Source organism: Festucalex cinctus, chromosome 1 (assembly GCF_051991245.1).
Source record: "Festucalex cinctus isolate MCC-2025b chromosome 1, RoL_Fcin_1.0, whole genome shotgun sequence".
Taxonomy (NCBI): Eukaryota; Metazoa; Chordata; class Actinopteri; order Syngnathiformes; family Syngnathidae; genus Festucalex; species Festucalex cinctus.
Window position 1 is genome coordinate 12,346,857 of NC_135411.1, and position 17,825 is coordinate 12,364,681.

At 38.8% G+C, this 17,825-nt stretch overlaps 1 protein-coding gene across 3 annotated transcripts in view; it reads right to left on the bottom strand.

Annotated features, from left to right (window-relative positions):
• Positions 1-17,825, bottom strand: part of b4galt2 (UDP-Gal:betaGlcNAc beta 1,4- galactosyltransferase, polypeptide 2) — a 95,942-nt gene that overhangs the window by 20,483 nt on the left and 57,634 nt on the right. For all 3 annotated transcript variants that reach the window (XM_077517172.1, XM_077517162.1, XM_077517163.1), the window contains 2 exons: positions 16,150-16,268; positions 15,906-16,022 (listed from right to left, as the gene is read on the bottom strand). In XM_077517172.1, coding sequence (XP_077373298.1) covers positions 15,906-16,022; positions 16,150-16,268 — 236 coding nt within the window. The remainder of the gene's footprint in view (positions 1-15,905; positions 16,023-16,149; positions 16,269-17,825) is intronic.

Genomic DNA, 17,825 nt, shown 5'->3' on the forward strand with positions numbered 1-17,825 from the left:
GCAATACAGAGTGACCTTTCTTTAAATTTTGAACTCAACAAACACTCCATATATTTAAAAAAAAAAAAGAGAAAAAAAAAAACCTAAAACTAATACTACAATAAACTAAACCAAAACGAAGGGTTTTCCAAAAATAAGAACTTGTTTACGCCCATCTGATCAGCTGGATCGGGATTGGATGATATTTAGCTTTTTATGCAAAATCTGCTCCAACCTTTGATCGAATCGGTGATCGGCTGAAAAATCCTAATCTTGTTAAACCTAATAAAAATGAAAAAATTTGCTAAAAAAAAAAAAATTAAAACTAACATAATTTAAAAAATAAATGTCAAAACAAAATATAAATGAAAAATCCCAAACAATTATAAGTCTGTTCCAAAAACACAAATTTATTAACAACAAAAAATATTTAACTGGCCCTAGGAAAGCATTCGGGTTGCTGGACCACTCGATCCTGAGAAGTGAGTAGCTGAGTGACACAGTTTTAGTATGCAAACTGAGAGTTATGAAAATTGGAACAAACTTAGATCGGAAAACGACATCGGACGAAAAAAAGTGGACAGCCATATTTGAGGGATACATTTTAGGTTGATTTATTAAAATTATATTTTTACTTATAATAATTTCTTATATTTTGTATTAATTTTAAAATAATTAATTAACTAAAATTAAGTATTATTATTCTCATACGTGTTTTCAGTTGTAACTGCATCCATAATAAAGACTTTTAATTTCAGTATATTTCATGAAATTCCAAACTTGGATTTATGACTTTGTTAATATTTTGCATCGTTATCCCAAGATGGTCAATAGACTTGCAAATATGTGTAAAAAAGAAAAAAATATAATTCCAGGAAGCAGGAATAAGAGTGTAAATCACACAGGAAGTATGTCAGAAAGCGAGTGAACAAAAGAGTGACGGAAGAGACCGAAGGGGGAGGACGGAAGGATGACGAGCGGTGACAAACGTTGCCGCAAAAAGACATGACAGGGAAGGTTGGTGGCGCCCTGCGGCGGTGGTGGTGATGAAGCTGTGGGGGGGGGGGGGGGGGGGGGGGGGGGGGGGGCGCATGTGTCAGTCAAAGACAAACGGCCGACTCATGCAGAAAGAGACAAACTGTAGCTGGATACTCGTAGACTGTATACTCAGGGAGCTGCCACCTGGCATCAGACACTCACGAGGCATGAAGGGAGAAGACGCAAACAGATGGTCGCCGTGGCTGCGGGCTTTCGGCCTGCCGTGCGCCTGTCATGTTGCTGGGCTCTCAGTGTGTTTTTTCCTTGTCTCACAGTGCCTGATTAAGGAGAGGGGCGTGTCCCCTGCACCACACCTGCAGTGCATCACCTATTCGGCCTTCATAAGGACTGGGACTCCTTGCAGCCACTGTCGGGTCGTTGCGCCGTCTGCTCACAGCCATAGCCTAGTGTTTCTACTGTTTTTTCCGTCTTCGCTACAATTTGATACTAAAGTTCTCGTTTTGGGTCTACGTAAGTTTTGCTACGTCTCTTTTTGTTCCCACCTTTGAGTGGCGTGTTTTCAATAGCAATAGTAATCTGTTACTTTCTTGGTTTGCGGTTTATAGCCTTCGGGTCTTTTTTGTGTTGTTTAATTTCTCTCCTTGCATTTTGCAAGCACCTTTTGTTAACCTTTTTTCCCTGGCCTCTGTCCAGCGCTTTTTGTTTATATTCACGTGTTTGGTGAATAAAACATTCGCATCCTCCTCTTTGTTCTGTGTTTCTGGGATCCACTCTCCGGTCAGACCGGAAACTTAACAGCGCCAAACCGGGCTCGAGCTAATACAGTCCACCACGTGCGGGAGACATAGACGAATAATAAAATGGCGGTAAATGCATAAAACGTTTCAACAGATGATAATCAACTAATTAAAAAATACAATTAATAATAATAATAATAAATTTAAAAAAATAATTTCTTAAAATACATTAATCATTAAAATGTTAATACATGTAGAAAAGGATTTATCTGCAAATATTAAAATAAATGTATAAAAACATTTCAAGAGCTGATAATTGATAAAAAAAAATAAAAGTATAATGATAATAGAATAAAATAATTTCTTACAATTAATCATTAAAATGTTAATACATTTAGAAAGCGATTTATCTGCAAATATTAAAATGACAATAAATGTATAAAACATTTCAAGAGCTGATAAGTGATAAAAAAAAACAAATAAAAGTATAATAATAGATTAAAATAATTTCTTAAAATTAATTAATCATTAAAACGTTAATACATTTAGAAAATGTTTAATCTGCAAATATTAAAATGACAATAATGTAACGGCTGATCAATTGATCCATCCATCCATTTTCTTGACTGCTTATTCCCACAAGGGTCACGGGGGGTAATTATCAATTGATAAAAAATACAAATAAAATCTAATAATAATAATAATAATAATAATAACCCATCCATCCATTTTCTGAACCGCTTGCTCCTCACAAGGGTGCTGGAGCCTATCCCAGCTGGCTTCGGGCAGTAGGCTGGGTACACCCTGAACTGGTTGCCAGCCAATCGCGGGGCACACAGAGACGAACAACCATCCACACTCACAAGCACACCTAGGTACAATTTGGAACACCCAATTAACCTGCCATGCATGTCTTTGGAATGTGGGAGGAGACCAGAGTACCCGGAGAAGACCCACGCAGGCACGGGGAGAACATGCAAATTTCACCCAGGAAGGTCGGAGCCTGGACTTGAACCCAAGTCCTCAATACTGGGAGGCGGACGTACTAACCAGTCATCACCGTGCCGCCCCTAATAATAATAATAATAATGACTAAATTTATTAAACTCATAAAAATAATAAATTAATTCATACATTTTGAAAATGTTAAATCTGCATTTTTTTCAATGATTTAAAAATACAAAAAAATGGGATGTTTTTATTTGTAAAGTAAGACTTTTATCATGTCACCCGACTCCATAGCTTAGACATAATGAAGACGGGAGATTGTTGTCACATGTACTAAACAGCCATTAATTGCCGGAAATTCCTGACGCACCTTCATTGTTTGTGTTGCTGAACCTGACCACTTTTCTTCTCAACTTTTCCACAATTTCGGAGGGACGTCTTGTTCTTGTGACTGTGGTGCCACATTGTCTCCACTTGATGGATGTTTTTGTCTGTGTTCCATGTTATATTTAATGCCTTGGAAATTATTTTGGACCATTCCTGAACAGTGAGATCCTACTCTGCAAGCTCTCTGCCTACCATGACGTGTGTTGTAAAATGGAATTACAAACCTGTCAGGGACAGCCTACTAGAACAGCCGAATTTGACTTGTGGTTAATCATGGGCATTTTAAATGTTAGCAGGTGTCTGCTAACTCCGACTTAACATGAGTTTGAATGTGACTGGTTACTTTTTAGCCTAGAAAATAGATTAAACTGCCATACCATTATTCTGATAAGTTAAACGATGCACATGCATGTACAGTACTGCACATAATGTCCCTCACCTACAAATTTTAGAATTGTAGTTTGAACTTTTTCTTTCCTCTTACAGTGGACAGAACCATCTTCTTCCCTATTATGTCAGGAAATACACACACAGGCGCGCGCACGCACACACACAGTCTGGGTTTCAAACCGCGTGTCCCTCAGACCTGCTGCAGCTCGATACAGCGAGGTGACTCATCCCTCCTCATTTCCCATCACGACCAATATGGGACACCATCTGCCTCTCGCCTTAATGCGGGAGCCTTCTCCAATCTCGCCGTCACTTTGTGATATTGCCTCTGTGTGTGTGTGCGTGTGCGTTTGCATTAGTGTGTAAAATATGTGCTGGGCGAGACTGGCTAAAGTTGCAAAACTTGCTTTGCCAAGATATAAGTGGCAATGCTGAAGGAAAAGTTAGCTCCAAGGAAAACATGAGTAGCCCTCGGGTCTGTTCTAAAAATCGCTTACCAGTAGTGTTAATTTAATACAGCATGTTTAAATTTAGTCCAGTTTCAGTCACACTGAAGTTTTTATCATAGTTAGTCAACCTCATCCCGTTTTTTTTTTATTTATTTTTTTATTCACTCCATTTTTAGTCGACTTATAAATCTATAAATTTTGTCTTCATTTTGGTCCAAGAAAACAATTTTATTCGTCGTTTTAGTTAACAAAAGCGTTTTAGTCTAGTTTTAGTCAGGACAATCATTTATCCCCTGTATTTTTTATTTTATTTTATTTTATTTTTTTGTCAGCAAATTATGCTGAACATTTCGGATCTAAAACCATTTCACTTAAATTTATCTCATCTTTTTAATGAAAAACAACTTGACACGCAATTACAGTATATCAACAAGTGGCTACTATGGCTCATGCTATGAGCTAGTAAGTTAGCCAGCATAAGTTAGCGGTCGGGTTAACATTATTGTTGGAACGTTATAGCGTACGATTAATTTTATAACTAGGGCTGGGAATCTTTGACTGTCTCACGATTTGATTCGATTACGATTTTTTGGTCTACGATTCGATTCAGAATCGATTTTCGATTCTCTATTCAAACGATTTTCGATTCAAAATTGTTTGATTGACAAATGATTTCTGCTTCAATTTACAGATATGCACAACATTGTCATGATCTACTCCAATCTGCTTTGCAAGACAAAATGACAAATAGAGACATTAAAGTGTCTTTTTTTGTTTTTTTGTTTAAACATTTATTAATTTTGTATTGTAAGTGCCTTTTTTCCACAAAAACAGCATGTGGGCTACAACTGCCTTTTCATTTCTAATTTAACTAAAATAAATTTTTGGATATTAATATCGATTCGATTCGATTCATAAATGAGAATCTCGATTCTTTTATGAATCGATTTTTTGGCACACCCCTAGTCAGAATCTAATACCGACCAATGCCTAAATCCACGTCACATGGTTTATAGATGTCATTATATCAGCCAGGCATTTTATTTATTTTTTTTTACATTAGCTTAAGTTATTTTTTGGTCTGTTTTACCTAAACAAATGAATAATTGATTTATTTTGTGTCGAAAACTATGTTTTGAAAAGAAATATGGCATCGCCTACGCATGCCCCACCCCCTTCTGGCAGCATCGGTTTAAAAAAAATAAAAAATAGCATGTCGTGGTGATACGAGTTGAACAAAATAAAACTATTGTGAGGTTTCTGTGGAAAATATCCCTTACAAACTGACTGACAATATGGCGCCAGCAACAGACTTTGTTCTCTACGGCTTTGCTGTAATTCTTGATCCTTGGTGTATTTTATCAATCATTACTGCCTGATTCCGTTCTTGAAGTGGGAGCAAGCGGTGCCCATCTACGGTAATCGTTCCATCATGGAGATTCACAGAGGAGTACAAGGAGGACCTACTCACAGTCACCGTCCAAGGAGGATTTGCTAATTAGCATGTTGCGCGGACAGCCAGGGAGTTGTCAAAGTTTTGGCGAACATGCTCGCAGCAACACATGCCGTGAATCCCAAATCAGCTGAGCTCATTAAAATTTCTTCCTCCATCCCAGAGTGGACCGGCGACTGGCGAGCGGTGGCGATCAATCGAGATGTCAACGCCGCCGCTCTGAGGTCAACAACACGAGAGCACGGCGGGAACGAGGGGTTGAAAAGCCCAACATTATCCCACGTGCATCTGTACTGCCTTAAGCTGAATCCCCTTCGAGTGAATGATGTGCTGTTACGTCGACGAGGGAAGGCCGCAGGGCTCGTAAACGGAGGCGAGCCGGAGGACGCAGTTTAGCGGGAATATGGCAGGCGATATGAAGCATGCAAATAAGTTTTACATGCATGCTAGTGCAAGTGCAGATAGCAAGCTGCTAACTGTGTTAGTTGGGGGTTGGGGGCTGAGTTCCAGTCATTCTAATTATCATAAACAATGGAAAAAATATAATAAGCCACAGAAAATAAATACTAACAAAATGTGATTTTAAAATCCAGAAGTCTATTATAAACTGTTGTTAAATAAAATCTAAAAATGATTAAAAAAATTGAAAATACAAACTAAAAAAATAAGAAAATAAGTAGCTTTTTCAAAAATGAAAAACATCCTTTCTCTGACTTATTTTAATGTCTTAAACAAGTGAAAAATGAATCTATAAACATTTTCAATTACAAAAATAAATTTTACATGATTTAATGTCATCGCAATATAATAATTGAGAGCAAATTAAAAATACATGAAAAATATCTGTAAATGGGTTTTAATGTGACTAAGTCATTTTAATAATTAAATGAAACATTTTAACTCAATAAATACAAATATTGAATTTCAAAATAGTTAGTATACACAATAAAACAATGCAAAAATAATAATACATTAAAAACAAACATTTGTCATCCTAATTATCAGAAACGATTAATAAAAACAAGCTATAAAAAAATAAAGGCAATGGTGCTTGAGATACGAGTGCCTAGACTTAAAGAGTGTTTTGAGATCGGCCATTTTGTTTTTGTCTCACCATGCCAGTAAAATTTTATATACAGGTGTGCGACACACCCCCACCACTAGATGGCGGCAGCACACGTCACAACATCCGCCTACCATCAATTTCTTGCAGTGGAAGTCAAGTCAAGTCAAGTCATCTTTAGGACAATATCAGCTGGTAGGTAATAACTTAATAAGCCACTAAGTTGGTCTTAAATACTTTTTAATTACTAAAACAATTACCCAAAAAACAAAAACAAAAAAACAACACCGTTTTGGGTGCAAAAGGCTTATTGACTATTCATCGCCGGAGTATCAGGTCTTATGTTATTTATTTATTTTTTCATTTAATGCATTTAAAATAGCCGTCAATTAGAGGCGGAATTTCGCTATTGATTGTCCACCACAGTCTGTATACCCAGCGAATACAGTGGCATGCGTGAAGGTTCATAAATGGTGAGACACAACTTATTCATCTGGAGTAAAATATGAACCAAAAATAGAAGATTTGCCTATATTTAAATTTTGGACTTGATTGAAACTATAAATTTGTATTTTTATTTATTTATTTATTTTTTACTCTTCACATGAAGGCGAGGGGAGAGGGCGGCACTGCCTCCCTTGCCTGCCCTGAGTGCGCATCCCTGCACAAATAACTGGGGGTCCACTGTATACATTTACAGTACACATGGTCGTCTAGCTTGTATTTATGCACTGTTTTGATGTTTAAAAAAACATGTGATGTTGACAAAAACAACTTTTATGATTACAGCACTGGCTAGATTTTTTTACTCAGTAAAATAGAACATTTGCTGGCTTTGTAAATGTAACGCTATCAACCGGATCTCGTCTATTGACGACGTGGACGTGACGTATCAACGCGCATAACAACGCGAGCGCGCTATGCGTAATTAGCCTCCTGCTGGAAACGCAGCAGATGCGCAACATAATGTTCCGACAGAAAGGCGCTCACAGCGGCGCGGGTAATTGTTGTTATGACAATCCCACACTTTATGGAGGCTACATATAATTATGAAGGATGAGCTGCTGTGATGGTAGATTAAAAAACGCATAAAAAAAGACCCCATTCTTCCTTTGTTGAGCCAAAATGAACTGACAATATAAACCGCACAAACCAACAGTGATGAACACTGGCATGCAAGTAATGTATTATTATACTGTCAAAATAATAACAATTAAAGCAATGATACTCATTAACTTCACTTGAATAGTTTTGTGATAAGAGTGATGGTTCGTACGTATGGCAATGTGTAATAACTTTTGTAAGCTGGACAATTCTTATGTGTTAGCACGAGCATTAGCTTCAAAGCTATCTTACAAGTCATTTCAATTCATTTGGGAGAATACAACAATTAGGAGCTCTGGAACTGGCACAAAAATGGCTGCTTCCAACCAAAATGGCCGACCTCCTGTTCAATTACATATATGGTTCTTTAGACTTAGTGTGTTCTGTCAGGCTAGATACGTCTACTCAATTGCTTGTCGATTCTCAAACTGGTCATCAAAATTTCCCATATGCTCCGCCCACAGACAAAAAAGCTTGGCAGTTTAGTATTGCCCATGACTAGATGACTACTTCTGATTCCCTAGTGCAAGTTCATTAAGCAGGATTCGGAGCCCTGGAATTTGCCCAAAGAAACGGCTTCAACTAAAAAAGCTGACTTTTGTTTTAAATTTCCAGCACGTCTTGGAGACTTTTGTGATCTTTCCACTCAATTCTGTGTCAATCTAAAAAGGGTATCATAAAAAGTCATGACTGTGCGGCTATTATATAGTGGACGCGGTCGTGACGGTCGAAATGCCACAAGGCCGGCAAAACAGTCATCCGGCGTGACGGCATCACCGCAACTAAGCTAATCAACCTAGTGGGAGTGTTTAATGTCAAAGCTGATGCACAGCAGTGGACCTCCGTCAGTCTTATCTGACCGCCCTTGAGGAGCCGCTCCAAGCCGACCCAACTCAAAAACCACTGTGAGGTTTGGCATTTCACAACCATGACTCCAATGGAGACGATGGAAATGATCCCACAGGGGTAAAGTTCAGTCAGTTGAGCAGAGTCTGGGCTTGAACTCCAGCTGTTGGAAGTAATGCTGGCGTGACGCCAGCGCTGGGAAAAGACCAGAGGGCTGAGCTGCAGGTGTGGGGAAACAAAATTAGAGACGGAACTTGCCAAAAAACATCACGAGGGACGTACATCATTCTGCATCCCAAACTACACCATCCATCATACGCTCGCCTCCAAAAGTATGGGACAATAAAGCCGGTCAACGTCTGTTACCAGTGATTTGTTTCTTCAGCACATCGCAAAATAATTCTAAAATGGCACTAGTTATTGTTTCAATGTAATCGGACACACTTGGGCAACAAAATACAACACACACACTTTTTACTCATATGAAAAATGTCTGGACTGTTTCCCTCTTGTCTAATAGTCATCTTTTGATCTCAAAATCAAGTTTTATTCATTCTATAGCTGATGATATAAGCACCTTGAAACACTCTTGCCTCAGAGCTAATTACAAGTTAACCATTCTTCTTTTGACTAGCGCAAGCAGCTAATTTTAGCAGTGGTTCTGAAATATTTACAAGAGCTAATTACGTGGTACCCAATCCACTACGGGTTAATGGCTAATGTTAGCAGTGGTAGCAATATACTCCATCTCACTAGTAACACAACCAACGAACCAGTGGCTAGCCTTAACGGCTAAAATTAGAATTTTGCTAGCATTATTGTCTAAAGTCAGAAGGAGCACTGAAATACCTGTCTCAGATGATATACTATCCTGTCAACATGCCATGAGGATTAGCAGCTAACGATAGCTAACAATGTTCGCAGTAGTACTCCGAGATACTCCGTCTCACCAACGAACGAGTGGCTAGCCTTAACGGCTAAAATTTGAATTTTGCTAGCATTATTAACTAAAGTCAGAAGGAGCACTGAAATACCTGTCTCAGATGATATACTATCCTGTCAACATACCATGAGGATTAGCAGCTAACGATAGCTAACAATGTTAGCAGTAGTACTCCCAGATACTCCGTCTCACATAGCTCTTATGCCCATGCAGCAGCCCGTGTTTATTTTTCACCAACCTATAAACTGCAAATGCAAATAAGGCCTCGCAGAGCTTTTGTGTCGTCTTGGCACATTTTCTTCTTGAATGGCTTTCAAGCAAAAAATAACACTTTGGTCAGCACAGCAGGGTCACACAGGTCTTGTGTGTTGATTACCACAGAGAGCATAAATCTTAGAAAATACGTTTACAGACATTCAGCATAGAAAGTTACAGTTAAATGCTTATTTTTCCACCCTCTTCACCACGCATTGTTATTAATTCAACAAAAGGTTTGCTGTGTATGGGCATGATTAATTTAAGCGCTTGGAGAGCTTTATAGCTGTCACGGCAGTGGTCGCTGAAATGTTTGCCCATGGCCAAAACAGAGTATTTGTTCAACTACACAACATAAATCATGTTTTGTAAGAACTAATTGCTTATTTTCAGTAAGATGACCATTAAAAAAAAAAAAAAAAAAAAACTTTTTATTTTTAATTTTTTTTAATTTTTTTTTATTCAAGTGCTTTCAAACAAGGTTGTATTACTGCTTGAGAGATCTTGAAACATTTTGAATTCCACAGGCGAGATTCAAACCCAGAACCTTTGACTGTGCTTCCTGGTGTGCTAAACATCCATCCATTTTATATAGTGTGCATCCTCTATATGGACAAACACACTCACATTCACGGACATATGGAATTAAAGTCTTCAAAGAAACATAACATGCATGTTTTTAGGACTTGGGGAGAAGACAGAACAGGATTAGTCTGTGAGCCACCGGGATATGTAGGCCCCCTCGAACCTGAGTCCGACGCAGACTAATACACAATGTGCTCTACCATACAGCCATGGATCAAAGTAAAAAAAACAACTAGTTTACATAACCCACACAAGCCCATCCCTAAGCCATTCATAAACTACACTCTGGTGTCCCACAGGGCTGTACTTAGTCCACTTAGCCCAGTGGACTGTTGAATGTCCTCCAACGTTGTCCTTTGTTCACCTCTTGGTTGCGTTCACTCGTGGTTTACATTACATCACCCTGCTACGACCAAGTTATAGCCTTAACTCATGCAGCTATCGCCATTAAGTGTTTAAGGTCTTTTGCCGCTGCTTATACTTGGGATGGAACCATCATGGTTCACCAAAAGAACACATTAAGATTTCAATCCAAACTGTCTTGAATTCATCCATTTTCTTAAAACCGCTTATCGTTTATAACGTATTTGGTATAAAGATGCAGCACATCTTTGTATGCTTCTGGTTCATGTCGCTGGGATTTTTCCTTATCGTTATACAGGGGTCATCGGTTTATGACCATATTGCGTTTCTATAGTAATGTACCACAATTACTACAATTACAAAATTTTGCTATTGAAAAATGAAATGAAAAACACTTGTGGACCATATATATGCTATTTAGTCTATATAAAACAATCAAATTAAAAACACAAAGTACAGTACGGTAGGTAACAGAACATATCTTCGTGCGCCATGTGACCCTGTATTCTTACACCGCTAAACAAACTAGTTGATTGCACATTGTTTGTAACCTCAAAACCTCATATTTCAGGGCCTGTCTAAAACTGAGTATCCGTGCACATTCAAAGCCTGTGGAGAAGTCCAAATAAATCACATCAATCTCCAAATAACAAAACAAAACAAAACAAAAAGCAGCCACTGAAGTCAATAACAATATGTCATATCCAACTGGACAAATACTGTAAATAAATACGGGAACAAGAGACTGACAGAGGCATCTGTTACACCGCCGATGTTTTCTTGAAAGCGACTTCGTCCCTTCCTCACAATTCTTCACTTTCTGTTTTCTTTGTAGCATATGAGTAATAGCAAGAGATTCAAAGCACACCTGCTGAATCGATATGAATCATTCACAAAGACGATATTTAAAAAGATGGGGTGTTTTGTATCGCTGCTGACATCTTTGTGTTCAAAAGTTATTGCAGATGACTGTAATAGATAAAACAAGCTCAAGGTCAAGGATGATTTTATCAAATTACGTTGCTGCATTATAGAACACATCGAAATCCATCATCGGCGTCCTTGTTTGAAAAAGTGATGCCTGCAACTTTGTTGCCAAACAGTGCATGTAAATTAAACTTTTAAAGCTGATTTACCTTAGGCTTGTGCTAGTGGCTAATGATAGCGCTGGTGCTGATATACTATCAGTCAGTTATTGACGCTCTAGCCAGTGTATCTCTAGCAGCTAACCTTAGTGATGGAACTTAAAATACTCCACTTTGTCTCATAGCTAACAATGCACTAGCCAGTGTCAGCAATGTTCAAGCTAATGTCAATGTATTTTTGGCTAAGGTTAGCTTTCACTGTTCCAAGTGGCACGGAAATACTTCATCTGACAGCTAAAAACAAACTAACCATTCAACCTGTGGCTAGCGCTAACAGCTAACAATAGAAGAGGCGCTAAATAATCCATTTTACAGCTAAGAATGTGCTATTCAGTCAATATGTGGCTTTCAGTTAACATTAGTGTTGGCACTCATAAACCTCACAAGTAATGACAAGATAACCAGTGAACCTGCTGCTAGCGTTATCAGCTAACAATAGCAGTGCCGTTGAAATTGTAAGTTTAACAATTGATAACATCTTAGCCAATTTACCTGAGGCTAAGGTTAGTCGCTAATGTTAGCAGTAGCATATGAAATCATCCATTTCACACCTAACTCAATGTGCTAGCCATCTCACAGCTAATAATACACTGGGTTGAGCTACCTGTGGCTAGCGGCGGCTAATGTAAGTGTTGGCAATGAAATACTCTGTCTTAGACCTAACGGATTGCGCTTGACGTGTCACAACTGACAAGCTAGCCAGTGAACCGGCGTTTAGCGCTATCGGCTAACTTCAGGTGTGGCACTGAAATATGCTAAATAATTGTTCAGAACTCAACAAAGATGCTCACTGTATGCTGACTCAAATAATTCTGTCTGAGGAGGTGACGCTATTCCATTAAACAGGCGGAAATGAAGGTCACATGATGTCCCACTTATCCCCACTTTGCTTTGGAAACACATCTCAAAGCCTTCAGGTGGTAATGGCAATAAGTGGGCGACTTATTTCTGAAGCAATTACGACTAACATTATTTTCCCCCCGCTCGAAAGTCTGTTACACAAAATGATCCCTGTTGGCAATCTCAAACACTGCTGATGTTATTATAATACGTCTTTTTGTCCTTTTTTTTTTATATTACAGTTGTGGATTGAAAGATTAACTGCAGACAGAAGGAAACAAAGAGCCACAACACAACTAATAATACAATGGAAGTGATGCGGAATATTAAGACAGATATATCAGTGGAGAAGCAGCACACTTAAAAGCAGATACTGGAAGGTTTTGAAGGTTAGCGGTGGCCTCTGGAATACTGCGTCTCATAGCTTAGCATAGCATATCGCGAAAATTACACAGCAATGATGTTAGCCAATCTACCTGTGGCTAGGATTAGCAGCTAGCATAAACAAGGGCACTGATGTGCTCCATTGCCTGTCAGTGTAAGGTAGTGCAAGCAGCTAGCATGTACTTTGTATCACACACTAGCCACCCTACCTGCTCGGCTGTTGCCCCCTGAACTGAGGTCTCGTGAGGTAACCTGAGGTTACGCATGAAGGCGGTTCAAACTCCAAAGTCCTGCCAGACTTTAGAAGCATACGTTCCCCAACGTTAAAGCTTCCACTGTACATTGTATTTTGGTGTTCACCCCTCGAGTCTGTGTAACTAAATGATTTTTCGGCTGCTTTAAAATATTTTTTGGGGAGCGGGCATGTTAAATTATGAATGGCTCAAATATCTTTTCACTCACTGGTTCAGTTCACTATGTGTCAAGTTACTTCCCTTGCATCCCAGACTCAAAGGTTGGAAAAAAGAACATCAATTCCACCATGTACTTTCTCTGCGGTGAGGATAAAAAAGAAAGAGGAGGAGGATCAATATCTTCTTCTGTGGTGAACTGCACAAATGTGCCAATTTTCTTTCCAAACATTTGTTACACGTTTGATTATCTGTGTGGTAGTGGATGGCAAGTAGATAAGAAAAATGACTGTTATATTTAAATAGGCTTTGCTTTCATTAGCATTAGAATGAAAAATATGCTAACAACAGATAGGAAAGATAAACGAACGCATGATTTGAAACTGATACGCTATGCTACTTTTAGTGTACAAATTCACCATATAAACCCCTGAAACAGAAACAGCTAGGTGCTATTTACGTTCCCAAGTGGTATATATTTTGTCTTATTCAGGCTCCTATAAGGGTTTCTCCCAGTGATTTCTAGGCCTGGAGAGCTGCCAAGCTTTTGAAATAATAATCGCTGGATGTCGCTGAACTTGTAATTACCCAGGGTCCCTAAAGTGGTCTCAACATATAACTGTTTTGGTAGGCGGAAGTGTCAGCTGCTGACCGTCAAAGCCCATTTGAGAGTTCAACAGCGAAAGGAATGCATACTTTTGGCACTCGTGATTTATTATTCGGAATTTTTTTCCCCTTTGCTGTAAACTCTCAAGTGGCCGACGGGTCACGAAGTGAGTCCGCAGCCCACCTCGGCTGGCCCGGCCCGGGGCGCTAACTGTACTCATGGTTCATATATTATATTGCAAAATGTTTTGGGTGCCAACAACTTAGTTGGATTTACATAAAAACAAAAAAAGTATGGACATTGGTTGCACGCAATGGACATAACCAACTATTCAAAGACCAGAGTTAAATTTCCCGTCTGGATGTGCTATCCAGCTACAGAGATTAGATAGTCCAAATCAATAAATATAAATATATGGAGGCCGGATCAAAGTAAAGCTCTGATCTAACGCAGGTTGGCTCGTTTTCATCTGTCTCTCTCTGCTTCTGGGCTCTTCTCCAATTCACACGATGAGAGATGATGGCCAAAAAAACAAACACAAACTCTGGTGCAGTCAGCCTGGTTAAAGGGCACAGCCGTCCCTCTGCAATAACTACTCATGTTGGCCAAAATTTCCACACAAATACAACACGATACTTCATCACCGAGTTCACATGTTTCAGATTGAACAAACAACGATAAGAGTAACAACCTTAGAAGAGACAATAAAGCCTGCTGGGACAGAAGAGACCATTTGGCACATCTACAGCTTCCGGAAAAAGAGAACAGCAGCGTATCGAGAGCAGACACAGCGGGGCAAGCGGAACCAAAAAGGTCCGTTCCGCAGGGAAGCGATTAAAGGCGCAGCGCAACGTCTCGGCCAAGAGAGCACGGACACAGTAGAAATCGTTACCCAAAGCTACCACTGACATCTTGCCTGCCTCAGAAGCCTGTCTTTGTTTTTAATACTGCATATATTCTTAATATTATTATTAATGTTTGTGTGACATTATACTTTGGAAAATATAGAATTGTCAATATATCATGAATTGGCAGTATTAATAATTCACTTACCATATTTTCCGGACCATAAGCTGCTACTCTTTCCTTGCACTCTGACCCCTGTGGCCAATGTGCGGCTAATGTATAGTAGAGTATATAATTTCACAACATAAGGTATGTATCCGTGGCTTATAGTCTGTGAAAAAACAAAAACAAATCTACACCAGGTGGGTGTTGGGAAAATACGGTAATTATTTTTAAAGAAACATCTGATGTACGAAAACAATCAATTTAACCTGATTATGGACTCAATAATATAAAAACATACTTCAATTAAAAAAAGTTTATAAAAATGACTTATACGACTTGTTTGATTAAATAACATAAATGTGAAATCCTTTAAAGCTTTTAGTTGAATGTATTAAGATATACGATTTTTTTCATGCATTTCTTGTTAAAAAAAATATAATCAACAGTTATAAATTAGTACAAATAACAGTGATTCAAATAAATTTAAGTAAGTTATACTTAACTAATTTAATGTTAATTAAATTCAGTTATTTTATTATGTACATTTATTCACGTAACCAAATTTGAACATGAGCATAATCTTTCTCCTTAGATTGATTAAAAAAATAATACGTAATAATAAAATATCAAACAATTTACATTGTTTTAGCTGCATTTTAAATATATAATTAAAGCAAATGAAATGTATACACATGGTTTGTTTGTTACCTATAATCAGTTATTTTTAATACATTGTTTCCACATTTGTTATATATATTTAAATAAAATTATAACTCATATTCATATTTTAATATGAGACTTCAACAGATAGCGAGAAAACAGTGTAGTAGTATCGACAGTGCAGGCGGAGCCAAAAGGTTTGTCCCACAGGGGATTGATGAGGAGGAAATAGCTCAGATGGAAGAAGTATCATTTAAAAATAAAACACACACATACACCATTCCAAATCCATCAGTATAACCAAAGTCAGGTGAGAGGTCCCCCTTTCGAGGTGTCGTGATTCCTACCTGATTGATAATGTAGATGCCGTAGTCAATCTTCTGCCGTCTCAGGATGGGGTGGAGGTAGTGAAGCCAATACTTCAGGTGGTTTTCCCGGTGACGGAACGGGATGATGATGGCCACCTTGAGCATGGAACACAAGACTTTATTAGATAAATATTATTTTAATAATTGATTCATTGGTCTTCTTTTTTTTGTCGGTTACTCGACGAATCCGAATTTTACAAGCCATAGTGTTGAAAACGCACACCTTCCATCGAGGCCGACAGTCAGGGGGCGTGTAGCGGCCTCCCTCCGTCACGTTGGGGTTCTCTCGCTGCACGCGCTCCATCGTCATCTGGGAGCTGAACTCGATCAACAGGCGGCCCACTGAGGACACAGCGAGAAAGATAAGAAAGAAGGGAGTCAGGCCAAACTACGACTACGAATAACGAGCGGCGGCGGCAGGAGTGAGATTTCAAATCTAAGTAATAATGGCTGGCTTTAGAACACACATTCCTAGAATCTCCAAATTGTCTTTGATGTCAGCGTGTGTTAAGTTAGTTAATTACGTGATGAGGAAGCTACACCATATGTTACTTGACATATTTGAATCATGTGCTGAGGGTTCCGATGCTAATTATTCATTGTAGCGCACACAGCCTGGAGCTCGATAATACATCAGATCATATCATAGCAAATGCCAAATATGCCCTCTAATGGATAGAATCAGCAGAAGAGCAATCTGATTGGAAGCAGAGTAAAGTTTTCATATAGCTTACAACCCAGCCAAGGAAATGGCAAATACATTCAAAGGTGGCGTTGGAATCAAAATTACGCAGTCGTGCATATGGGAAAATGAAACAAAGCATTTCATCACGCATTTAAAAGTCAGCAGAGTGCAAAGACAATACGATAAAGCCGTTAAGATGGTCATTTTCCTTTGGGCCTTTTTCTTGTATCCTGCCTTGATGGATTTGTGCATTAAAGCAGTGAAGTGCGCACGTGAGCGCCAGTTAATAATCCACTTAGTATCGACGAGTTTGCCGTGCCGAGGCCTCGTCCAATCAACGCGCCGGAACGACCTGAAGAGTGATCGACCCTAACCGAGTTACATTCTCTCGATGTAAAGAGTCCCAACTGCCCTCTTCACTCACCACCTTCTTCCTGTCATTAGTTTTAGTGATATCCTGGAAAATCTTTCAAAGAAAAGCACCCAGACATGCTCGCGTCTCGTGGTGGCAATTATCAAGCGATCCATTATTCCGAAAGGTCGTGACAAGAGCCCTATTGATTTTAAATGATAATAACGCAAGGTGGCAAAGGTGCTGTGGACAAAGCAAGGAAGGAAATGAGTAGCTAGGTAGCTATTTTATCCGAGAGGAGATTGAGGTCAGAAAGAAAATGGCACACTTCAACTAAGTGGAGACAGTGAAGTAATACTGCAGTGTCCTGTACTTCCAGAAAGGACTTCCATGTCCTGTCTAAGAAAACAGATTTTATTTAAGAGGAGACTGAGGGCAGGAATAAAGGGAGCACTGCAGCAAAGTAGAGACTGTGGAGTATAGTACATTAGCATCCAGTGCCGTTGCAATGCAAAAGTCTAATGAAGTTTATCTATCCTATCTATAAGAGGAAAGACTTTATTCAAAAGGAGATTAAGGGCAGCAAGAAAATAGAGCACTGCAGCAAAGTAGAGACTGTGGAGTATAGTACAACAGCATCCAGTGCCTTTGCAATGCAAAAGTCGAAGGAAGTTCATCTATCCTGTCTATAAGAGGAAAGACTTTATTCAAAAGGAGACTAAGGGCAAGAAAATAGAACACTCCACCTCAATGGAGACTATGGAGTATTATACATCATGATGCACAGCAACAGGATAAGGAAGAAAACATCCTATCCCAAAGAAGACAGATTTTATTCGAGAGGAGATTGAGGGCAAGAAAC